The sequence below is a fragment of the Gymnodraco acuticeps genome, unplaced genomic scaffold, assembly GCF_902827175.1.
Source record: "Gymnodraco acuticeps unplaced genomic scaffold, fGymAcu1.1, whole genome shotgun sequence".
NCBI classification, from domain to species: Eukaryota; Metazoa; Chordata; class Actinopteri; order Perciformes; family Bathydraconidae; genus Gymnodraco; species Gymnodraco acuticeps.
In genome coordinates, this window is record NW_022991562.1 from 215,595 (window position 1) to 228,135 (window position 12,541).

A 12,541-nucleotide genomic window follows, 5' to 3' on the forward strand; every position below is an offset into this window, starting at 1 on the left:
CATGTATTTTTTCTTTTAATGTTTATTTTATTATCTTTTCTTTTTAATGACTGATTTTAAATGCCATTTTCTGAATGTCTTTCGTTTTTTGTAAAGCACTTTGAATTGCCTTGTGTTGAAAGGTGCTATATAAATAAACTTGCCTTGCCTAAAAGAATAAATATATTTTTGTTATCTAAACGTTTGACCTCTTTCTTTTACAATTTTGGAATCGAAACGGGGAATCGATAAGCAGAACCGGAATCGATAAATTTCAAACGATACCCAACCCTAAAAGTGACTTACAATAAGTGCATTCATCCATGAAGAAACAAACCTTAAAAGCAAAAATCTTGCAGGTATATTTCCTGTCTATTAGCCCAACCAGATTGTTAGTGCTACGTACAGAAGTGTTTTAGCAAAGATGCAGGTGAGTTTTCAATCGGCAACGCAGTGTGAGTAGACTCCCTGATGTCCAGATATCAATGGGGTGCTCATTCCAATATATACACAGGTCTGCCGATACAAACCTGTACCCCAACGTTAAAGGTCTCCTATCATGCAAAATGCACTTTTTGATGTCTTTTATACATCAATATGTGTTCCCGGTGTGTCGGGGAACTCACAAAGTGTCAGAAAATAAAACCCTCTCTCTTTTCCTCTGTACCCAAATCTCTAAAAACGGGGAACAACGGAGCAGATCCAGATTTGCGTCCGATATGACGTAATATCTGAAATGTGGACCCACGGCCCAATCAGAAACGTTGCTATCAGAAACAATGCCCGACTGTTTTGGACGTAATATGGTCTTTGTTTATATTAGCATCGCTAACACTCAGAGCTAACCTCTACTGGAGAGCATGTGTGTGAAGAAGCAGGAAGTAAAAAAAGGAACTCACCTTGTGGTAAACCTGAGAGAGAGAAAGCCTTTGAGCTCCATACTGTTTCAGAGAGAATGCTTGATGTGGTTTGGAACATGATGGCGTTTAATCACAGCAGCATTTAGCTTAGTATCTGAGCAGAGCAGACAGCTCGTCACAGATCTCACAGTGTGCCTGCTGCTCAAAAGGGGGCGGGGCCAGCATAGAATCAGCGTTTCTCTAACAGGGCTAGAATAGAGGGGATATGAGGGATTTCTAAAATGCATGATCTGTTTGGTATTTTGAGCAAAACACATTATAGACATGTTTTTAATATATTTGTATATATCTGAGACCCATAATATAGGTCTAAAAATATCATGATGGGAGATCTTTAACATCTATCTTATATTGTATTTCAGAGCATCCTCCGGGTGGTGTTTCATGACCGCCGGCTGCAGTACACGGAGCACCAGCAGCTGGAGGGCTGGCGCTGGAACCGACCCGGGGACCGCATCCTGGACCTGGGTGAGGAAACATGCTCATAATCAAGCAGTAGTGCTAGTTCTATAAATACCCGAGCGCACCTATGACTGTCAATTAAGACTCGGCCAGAATCGGCAAAGCAGTGTAGTCACCACACTGTAATAATGTGTGTGATTCTTACAGTACAGGTTGCCTAATAGTTTGAAAAACTCCTTCACTTCATGAACTCCCTCCAGCAGACGTTCACTGTGTTCATTAGACCGCCTTCAAAACTACAGCAGGCCGACACAATATAACCACAGTGAGCTATACATACGTCAGATGATCGGTTATAACTCCATCATCTCCTTTTAGTGAAGGAGACGTTTGGTAACCAGGGCCATGATTGCCTTTTTCCAACATTTTGGAATGAATAACTTCAGCACAAAGTGTCACAGTAATTATTAAACTGTGTGACCATTTACGATAGACGATACATAAAAAATGAGCACTGCTGCGTCCCAAAAGTTAAACTAGGGTAATTTCAACCAAGGAAACAAAGGAGACAACAGTGGATTTGAGCACGCCAAATGTGACCTTTTCTGATAACAGCCTGTTTTGCTTTGCAGATATCCCCATGTCCGTCGGCATTATCGACCCCCGAGCAAACCCGACTCAGCTCAACACTGTGGAGTTCCTCTGGGACCCGTCGAAAAGAACCTCAGTTTTTATCCAGGTAGCACCACGGACAACACTTCCTTCATTATTTCATTTATCAGAAGTAGTCAGTGATCTGTTCCTGTTCCTACGCCTGGAGCTCAATGTTTTTTGGTTGTTATCCTGAAATAAGGTCTGTGGTTAACTCAAGCTGAAGTTGTTTTATTCTACAACATCAAATACATCAGTAAATTCCCCACTGATGAATTTAAAAACGGAGGTTGCTAACAAGTGTCTAAATGAGACGACTAAATGTCATCACGCCCAACATTAGCCACCTTTAGCTTAGCGGTGGTGGCGTGAAGTCATGTGACCGTGCTGTAGTTCCTTTATAGCCCGACATTAGCCGCCTTTAGCTTAGCAGTGGTGACGTGAAGTCATGTGACCAAGCTGTAGTTCCTTTATAGCCCAACATTAGCCACCTTTAGCTTAGCGGTGGTGACGTGAAGTCATGTGACCGTGCTGTAGTTCCTTTATAGCCCAACATTAGCCGCCTTTAGCTTAGCGGTGGTGACGTGAAGTCATGTGACCGTGCTGTAGTTCCTTTTATAGCCCAACATTAGCCGCCTTTAGCTTAGCGGTGGTGACTTGAAATCATGTGACCGTGCTGTAGTTCCTTTATAGCCCAACATTAGCCGCCTTTAGCTTAGCGGTGGTGACGTGAAGTCATGTGACCGTGCTGTAGTCCCTTTATAGCTCAACATTAGCCGCCTTTAGCTTAGCGGTGGTGACGTGAAGTCATGTGACCGTGCTGTAGTCCCTTTATAGCTCAACATTAGCCGCCTTTAGCTTAGCGGTGGTGACGTGAAGTCATGTGACCGTGCTGTAGTCCATTTATAGCTCAACATTAGCCGCCTTTAGCTTAGCGGTGGTGACGTGAAGTCATGTGACCGTGCTGTAGTCCCTTTATAGCTCAACATTAGCCGCCTTTAGCTTAGCGGTGGTGACGTGAAGTCATGTGACCGTGCTGTAGTCCCTTTATAGCTCAACATTAGTCGCCTTTAGCTTAGCGGTGGTGACGTGAAGTCATGTGACCGTGCTGTAGTCCCTTTATAGCTCAACATTAGCCGCCTTTAGCTTAGCGGTGGTGACGTGAAGTCATGTGACCGTGCTGTAGTCCCTTTATAGCTCAACATTAGCCTCCTTTTGCTTAGCGGTGGTGACGTGAAGTCATGTGACCGTGCTGTAGTTCCTTTTATAGCCCAACATTAGCCGCCTTTAGCTTAGCGGTGGTGACTTGAAATCATGTGACCGTGCTGTAGTTCCTTTATAGCCCAACATTAGCCGCCTTTAGCTTAGCGGTGGTGACGTGAAGTCATGTGACCGTGCTGTAGTCCCTTTATAGCTCAACATTAGCCGCCTTTAGCTTAGCGGTGGTGACGTGAAGTCATGTGACCGTGCTGTAGTCCCTTTATAGCTCAACATTAGCCGCCTTTAGCTTAGCGGTGGTGACGTGAAGTCATGTGACCGTGCTGTAGTCCCTTTATAGCTCAACATTAGCCGCCTTTAGCTTAGCGGTGGTGACGTGAAGTCATGTGACCGTGCTGTAGTCCCTTTATAGCTCAACATTAGCCTCCTTTTGCTTAGCGGTGGTGACGTGAAGTCATGTGACCGTGCTGTAGTCCCTTTATAGCTCAACATTAGCCGCCTTTAGCTTAGCGGTGGTGACGTGAAGTCATGTGACCGTGCTGTAGTCCCTTTATAGCTCAACATTAGCCGCCTTTAGCTTAGCGGTGGTGACGTGAAGTCATGTGACCGTGCTGTAGTCCCTTTATAGCTCAACATTAGCCTCCTTTTGCTTAGCGGTGGTGACGTGAAGTCATGTGACCGTGCTGTAGTTCCTTTATAGCCCAACATTAGCCGCCTTTAGCTTATTTGAACCAGGAAGATGCTGCATTCAGGGCCTAACACAGAAATACGACATCCCTGCGCCGCTGTATTGTCGTCACAATTTAGTGTTCTCAAAAATTGTATTCGGCAAAAAGACAGTTTATAATATATCATCATTCCTGTACTGATCTTAAATCTTATATATTCCTTTTCTTTCTGTTAGGTACACTGCATAAGCACAGAATTCACGATGCGTAAACACGGAGGAGAGAAAGGCGTTCCTTTCCGGATCCAGATCGACACATTTAAGGAGAACGAGAACGAAGAGTACACCGAACACCTGCACTCTGCGTCCTGCCAGGTCAAGGTCTTCAAGGTGAGGAGGGGGAAAGGTCAAAAGTCAAAAATGGGATCTCTCCATAGGATTTAGGAAAATATCTGGAACTAAGCTCTGTGGTTGAGACAAATTGAAGAGACGGATCACGTTTTGTTCTACGACATTAAATCCATCAGCAGTGACCCCACTGGTGATTTCTGAAGAGTTGACGTGTCTGAGAAACGATGGTTGTTACCAAGTGGCTGAATAGGACTCCAGAAGTTGTCGAGGCCGTACTACGCCGAACACGTAAACACTCCTCTAAGTTAGTTTGCCCTGTTCTGCTTGAAAGCAAGTCCCTGCCTCCTGCAGACTGTTCAAACAAACGCTTCAACTTGTACCATCTAGAATCTGTGTGTTTGAATATGGATCTGAAGTTGGCGTGACGTTGAAGTCGTGCTGCTGGACTCGGCTGTAGTTCTTTTATAGCATAACGTTAGCATTTTGCTTCTGGAGATTAGATTTATGATTTGAACATTATAAAAGTAGGGTAGACATGTGGAGATTATCCGGCTGAACAAAACGTGCATTTATCAAACAGGTTAGTTTCCACAGACCTTATTTTTTACAATATTCCAAAATCCTATTGAGAAATACCGTTGCATTTTTGTTGAGGGAACCTTCAGCTTCCTTCAGGGTAAATACGTCATCCCTGCACCACTATAGAGATTACATTTCAAGGTTCAAGGCTTTTATTGTCATTTGTAGCTACAGTGTATATCAATGAAATTCTGAGGTCACAGGCTCCTCCAACAAGTAAATACAAATAAAATAGAATATAAATAGTGCAAGGAGAGTCTATATATAAGTAATTGTAATATGATATATTAGATACATAATTTGTAAGTTGCAAACACTTGATGTTATCGATGTTCTTTCAAAAGTTCAGGTGTTTAACAGTCTTATGGCCTGTGGGATGAAACTGTCCATTGACTAAGTTAACATGCACAAAATATTCAGTTTTTACCCTTCGTTGTGAAAAACACCTTATTACTAACAAGCTATTTACATGGCTAATAAGACAGAACATTTACATTTATACACATTATAATTTTACTCCAAGGGCTAATGTATCTACTGGTGTTGACCGCAACGTCTTATTAAAAAAAGGGAAATATTGATACACATATAATAATAATATAGTTACAGATAGTTTTACCGATACCTATCTAACGTGATGAGGCAGGTGTGATCGCTTTTTTAACTGATTTTAACTGACTGTTTTATAACTAAATCAACAAGTCTTAATATCTTTTACACCTATGTTAAATAATATATCTAAAATATGGTAGACTAAGAGATGTGTTGAAGGGGTCTACAAACATTACTTTGGTTCAAATACAGACATTGAAACAGGTACGCTTGATTCACCTTCAGTCAGAGGTTGTAGTTTCTCTTTCATTGTTGTAAAGCACCTTGTGTTGAAAGGTGCTGTATAAATAAACTTGCCTTGCCTTAATACGCCAACGTTTTCCCTTTTATTTTTTGCTGTTGGATCTACTAATATCGACCGTAACGTCTTTTTGACAAAATTAAAATGTTGATATCGCAAATATGATACACATCCACAGTGTTTAGAGTATGAGAGGTCCTGATAATTTATTCCGGTAAATTATTCTGACCTCCTAATTGACCTTTCTGAAGATTATTGAGTCTATGTAAGTTTGCTGCGTGGCTCAGATCCACCAACGTCAGCAAGATCTCACCTCTTCCTAACCCCCCCGAAGAACCAGGTTCAATTAACTGCTGTTTCAATTCAGACAACTCTCTTTTAAATCTGTTTAAGTGATCCCGAAGGATTTTGATATCAGTAAATGGAGTGTGCTCCTACCTAAGTGTGTGTGGCAGGGTGCAATCTTACCTTTGACGCAGGAGAGGAGAGCACAGGTGTCTTTTAAAGGATCCCAATCCAACAGGTGGGATTCAGTTTATTTGAAGAAAAATAGGTCCAAACTAATACAGGGTTTTTTCCTTCTCTCTCACAACATTATAATCATACTAACAAAAAAAAACCGTGCTGTGATCATGTTCAAATGAAACTTTAATTCACAGTCTTACATTTATTACCAAAATGTTTTAATTTCAACTGCCCATTTCAGTTGTGACATTTTAAAATTCTCCCGATAGAATTTAGAGGTATTTCCTCGTAAAAAGACCGGTGACAATAAAAAGCGCATTCAACTTTTCATTCACCCATTTATTCACTTCAGTTTTCATACACTTTTTCCGACACAGACGGCGGATTAACACTCAAAAACCCATTCCTGTCCGCAAATTTCGGGGGACCAGATTTTCCCCACAGGTCGCGGTATTTATAAAGGTTCATACACTTTTTCCGACACAGACGGCGGATTAACACTCAAAAACCCATTCCTGTCCGCAAATTTCGGGGGACCAGATTTTCCCCACAGGTCGCGGTATTTATAAAGGTTCACACACTTTCTCTCATCAAATCATTCCACTCAGCCAACAACCAATACATTCGAGAGATATTTACCCCGTCTAGAAAGACCTTACCGAGAGCTATTAACCCAGCTCTGAAGCACACAGCCTACCCGGAGAGAGTCTACCAGGGGTCACCCCCCCTCTCTCGCGCTCTCTCAAAAAACCAGTCTCTTTATGCTAAAAAAACTGGATCCAAAACCAAAAAAACAAAACTCCTCCTATACACCCAATTCAGTTGAAAACCGCGCATGCGCATAATGTACAAGGCTGAACATGTCCCAACATGTTCCACAGCTGTTATGGGATAAGACACCCTTTCATATGAGGTAAAAAGGACATGAACTCTCTTTGGCCTCTTAATGTTTCTCCCCTTAGTGTGAAGCCCCTCCCTGTGGACTGCTGCCAGAGGAGAGGAAGAAAACTCAACCTAAACAACCCACTTTGTTTTGTTTATACTGTAACTATAGAAAACCTAAAATATGAAGCATTTTCATTGTGGGTTATACAAGAATATAATTGATTATATTTGATTATAACTAACTTTCGTTTTTAAGTATTAAACATACTATGAAAACTCACAACACCCTCTTTTCAAAACGCAAAGTTATCAAAATAGCAACAGAACAAATTGTAAGCATAGATACATATTCAAAAACCGTCAAGAAGCATTCTCATTATGGGTTTATACAAGAATATGATTGATCATGTATGATTTATAATTAACTTTCGTTTTTTAAGTATTCACTTCATACCATGATCTCAATTAACTTTCGTTTTAAGTATTCACTTCATATGAAGATCTCAACAACAGGGACGTGCACAGACATTTGGAGGGGCTATTGCTCTAAACTGGAAAAAGCCCCCCCCCCCCCCCTTGAAAAAAAACACAAGACCTTTTGAAAATTCTAACTTGTTTTTAATGTAAAAGGTTCATAAAATAAAAACACAACACTGTCATTGCAAGTGGCACTAAGTTGACTTTTATGTCCACCGCTAAATTCGTTATTCAGGCACATTTTTTGTTGTGGGGTCCATATCTCATTAAAATATCTAATGTTAGTAACTATCAAAGAAAAAATGGGGACAATCCTGTTTTAATGTAGTTTGACCATTGTAACTGCTGTGCAGACATAGGCTACTGATAAAATAGGGCTTCTAACTAATTACCTTAAATAAAATCACTAATGAATTAAACCAGTTCAATACGCATTAACGGTAAGGTGTCTAATTACTTATTTATTTAGTATTCCATCACTTAGTAACAGAGATGGTCAAACTAAAGTAGAGAAATGGCAGAAATCCTACACTGAAGCAGGACAGTGAAGTGTTCTCCCGTATGTGAGAGGGCGATCAAGAGAAGAGAGCGAGCGGCCCCGTTGAGGGAGTTTACAGAGTAAAAGACACAGAAAGACAGAATCACAATAATAAGTATATTTAGGTGTTTTTTTCCCCCCTGGTTTGTCCCCTATACTCTAACGCCAGGCAGGCCTTTGGTGTGATCACCATAGCCATATGAGGCCCGAGGGCTTTCCTTTGCTTCCAGCTGTCAGATTGTAAACAAAGTCACGTGACTGGGGGCAGATGACAGCGCTAGCAAGGTGTGTTTCCCGCAGCGAGACGCTACAATACTAATTGTGGGCTTATCATGTTGATTCGGCCACAATAGAAAAAACAAAAACAAACTCTCGCTCTCTCCAGAGGGGCAGGTCAGACAAAAATGGCAAACGGGCTGTTGCCTGGGCAACATTAGCCCGTACCTGTGCACGTCCCTGCACATCCAATAATATAATATAAAAACATGCATATGCTCTTTAATCATTTGTGTTCCTTTACCCTAACGCCAAACAAAGTTAGAAATAGTTAGAAAGTCCTATTTATTTTGTCTTGGTTTTAAAAGTTTCCATGTCATTTTTTATGCTAGCTAGCTAACGTGGCAACCCTGGAGCTTTTTCATGTTAATTCAACAAGCCTTAATATCTTTTACACCTATTTTAAATAATGTATCTAAAATATGGTCGACTAGGACAGGGGTTCCCAAACTTTGCCATGCCAAGGACCCCCGTATCGCATTATCCTCTGGCGGGGACCCCCCTGTTGCAATTTAAAAAAAATTGTACAAGTGCCTCGCGATGAAGCATGCAGTGTGTTGCCACTACATTTGGGGCCTTCTGCCTGATCGAAGCTGTCACTCCGCTTTCTTTGCCTGTCATAGCCGCTGCCCCATCTGAACACACACCCACACAACGAGACCAGTCAAGTCCGTTTGAGATTATGTACTCATCTAAAACTTGGAAAATGTCTCTTCATGTGGTCCTACCTTCCAGTGCTTTGCAAAATAATATTTCCTCAACAAAGTTGTCTTCTGAAATAAATCTGATGTATGCAAGCAATACTGCGACTTTTGCTACATCCGTGCTCTCATCCAGCTGCAGAGCGAAATATTCACTAGCTCTCACTTGCTCCAAAAGCTGAGCAGATTTTCACTCTCAGTAGCGGCAGCTCGATTCTGATTGGCTTGAAGGGCGGTCGTGTGATTCAAAAACAAAAAATATTAAAAGATTGGCATCAAAGGACACATAGATTGATAGATATGCAGTTATTAATAACATCTAAAAAAATTAATAAATTTTTTTTTAAAAAAACTTTAAAATCCTCTTTCCCTCAAACTTTGCGTGACCCCCTTGGCGCCCCCTGGTGGCCCCCTGGGGGGTCGGGGCCCCCACTTTGAAAAACACTAGACTAGGACATGTAATGAAGGCAGGGTTTCCCCACACATAGGCTTTATATTAACGTCCGCCAAAGTATATTTCGCAACCCATTTAGGTTTAATCTTTTTTTGTATCCGTCCGCGAGCACGACGCCATCCGCGATGAAGGATCTGCTTTATGCGCTCCGCAGTAACTACGCTGCATTATCAGCTACCACCACAAGTATATTTAAGATCTGTGGGAAACACTGAAACATTACTTTGGTTAAAATACAGACATTGTAACAGGTACGCTTCATTCACCTTCAATCAGAGGTTGTAGTGTCTCGGTTTTCACTGAAATTTAGCAATTTCTACTATAAAAAATACAGAAAATACTTGTTTAACACATATCAGTTGTAAAATCTGACATAAAGTATGTATTTTATTGCCATTTCCTTATTTTAACTTTTCGAAACATTATTGGATTAATGGATGAACTGCAAAGCAAATACAGTATTTGTCACTAATTGTTCCACCTGTTTCAGCCTAAAGGAGCCGACAGGAAGCAGAAGACGGACCGAGAGAAGATGGAGAAGAGAGCGCCGCAGGAGAAAGAAAAATACCAACCATCGTATGAAACGACTATCCTGACAGAGGTGAGAATATTGATGAAGTTTCAAAGGACAGATGGTTCAATCGAGAGGAGTCGTCAAAATTAAACACAGCATCGATGTTTTCTTGGTTACATCTGAGTAATGTCGAACAATTGTGGGAAAAATGCTCATCAGATTCAGATACAGGTTTATTGCCAAGTAGGTTTACACATATGAGGAATTTGTCTTGGTGTACATGGTGCAAACAAACAGTTAAAGAAGATAAAAGGTTAGAAAAACAACCAACGAATAAAATAAAAACAATTGAAACTGTTAAGTTTAAGTTACATGAAATCTGGATATACCAACAAACTACATTACATTACATTGCATTTAGCTGACGCTTTTATCCAAAGCGACTTACAATAAGTACATTTGACCAGGAAGACACAACCTTGAAGAAAACAGAATCATATAAGTACATCAGGTTTCATAGAGCCAAACATTTCAAGTGCTACTCAACTGGCTTTAGATAAGCCAGTCCTTTATTAGTATATAAGTGCTTCGTTAATAGTTCTATCGCTCGAAGTGGAGTCGAAAGAGATGTGCAGTATACTAGTGCAAAGTACTCGGAATAATAAAATATAAGATGTGCAGTAGTGTAATGGAAGTGGATGAGAGGTAGCTTGTGTACAAATGTGCACAATGGCCCATGTTAATTAATAAAAAACCCAAATGCCCCAAAAGATATATACAATACCATATTTGTAGCGTTTTTTTTTGTACTGCTGTTCCGAGTGATGAGTTGTTTTTACATTTATTTTTAGTTTATTAGATCAAGAGTTAAATGAGGATCGAAGCCCTAATCGAGCCGAACTCTCTTCAGAAAACAAGCATGTTAAAGGTCACCTATCATGCTATTTTTAGGCAATAGCACAGGTCTCAGATATATAAAAATATATAAAAAACATCTCTATGAAGTGTTTTGCTCAAAATACCAAACAGATCATTCTAGCCATGCCTCATATCCCTCTATTTCACTTCCTGTTTCTAAAGTGCTGATTTGGGGTATGAAGCTTTAAAAAAATGGATACAAAATAAAAGGGGAGGGTCTGAGCTGATGCGGGACCCGGCAGCTACTGTCTAAACTAAATGCTGCCGTGATGAAACGCCATATCATGGATTATCAAGGATTCTCTCTGAAACAGTTTGGAGCTCAAAGGCTTTCTCTCTTGCCGGTTATACCACAAGGTGAGTTCCTTTTTACTTCCTGCTTCTTCACACACATGCTCTCCAGTACAGGTTAGCTCTGAGTGTTAGCGATGCTAATGTAAACACCGACCATATTACGTCCAAAACAGTCGGGCATTGTTTTTGATAGCAACGTTTCTGATAGGGCCGTGGGTCCACATTTCAGATATTACGTCATATCGGACGCAAATCTGGATCAGCTCCGTTGTTCCCCGTTTTTAGAGATTTGGGTACGGAGGAAAAGAGAGAGGGTTTTATTTCTGACGCTGCGTGAGTTCCCTGACACACCGGGGACACATGTTGATGTATAAAAGACATCAACAAGTGCATTTTGCATGATAGGTCCCCTTTAAAGTTATTTTCTTTCCGTCTTGTAGAAAAGAGCCTAAATACAGACCTTTTTTACAAATTAGAATCATGACGTCGATGATTCTTTTTATCCATAGAAAATAAAGAATAAACACTTAATCCTCTCACTTGACGCACTCAAACAGAAATGAGATGTCAGGGAAATTAGAAGCTTGTAATTAATGTCAGCAGAGATTTAATTGTGTTGTTTTTTATTCAATAATTGAAGTGTTTTTGTGTTGCAGTGCTGCCCCTGGCCTGAGGTTTCGTACGTCAGTAACTCTCCGTCTCCGGGATTCAACACCTCGCACAACAGCTTCCCCGTCGCTGAAGGGTACGGGGGATTAAGATTTCTAAAGATAGTAATAATAATAATAAAGCTTTATTTAGCACTTTTCATACAAGACATGCAGCTCAAAGTGCTTTACAAAATGACACATCACATGTTAAAAACAAACAAGAAATTCCCCTCAGATTATTTGTTAAGAATAGTTTGTATAATAATGGTTCTATCCGACTATCTATCCATCTATCTATCCATCTATCCATCTATCTATCTATACATCTATCTATCTATCTATCTATATATCTATATATCTATCCATCCATCTATCTGCCTATCTATCCATCTATCCATCTATCTATCCATCTATCTATCTGCCTATCTATCCATCTATCCATCTATCTATCCATCTATACATCTATATATCTATACATCTATCTATCCATCTATCTATATATCTATCTATCCATCTATATATCTATACATCTATCTATCCATCTATCTATATATCTATCTATCCATCTATCCATCTATCTATCCATCTATCTATATATCTATCTATCCATCTATATATCTATATATCTATACATCTATATATCTATACATCTATCTATCCATCTATCTGCCTATCTATCCATCTATCTATATATCTATCTATCTGCCTATCTATCCATCTATCCATCTATCCATCTATCTATCTATACA

At 40.2% G+C, this 12,541-nt stretch overlaps 1 protein-coding gene across 1 annotated transcript in view; it reads left to right on the plus strand.

The window, feature by feature from the left end:
- Nucleotides 1–12,541, plus strand: part of tfcp2 (transcription factor CP2) — a 37,847-nt gene that overhangs the window by 7,884 nt on the left and 17,422 nt on the right. The window contains exons 5-9 of the mRNA XM_034197333.1: nt 1,262–1,367; nt 1,934–2,040; nt 4,075–4,227; nt 9,907–10,017; nt 11,799–11,887. Coding sequence (XP_034053224.1) covers nt 1,262–1,367; nt 1,934–2,040; nt 4,075–4,227; nt 9,907–10,017; nt 11,799–11,887 — 566 coding nt within the window. The remainder of the gene's footprint in view (nt 1–1,261; nt 1,368–1,933; nt 2,041–4,074; nt 4,228–9,906; nt 10,018–11,798; nt 11,888–12,541) is intronic.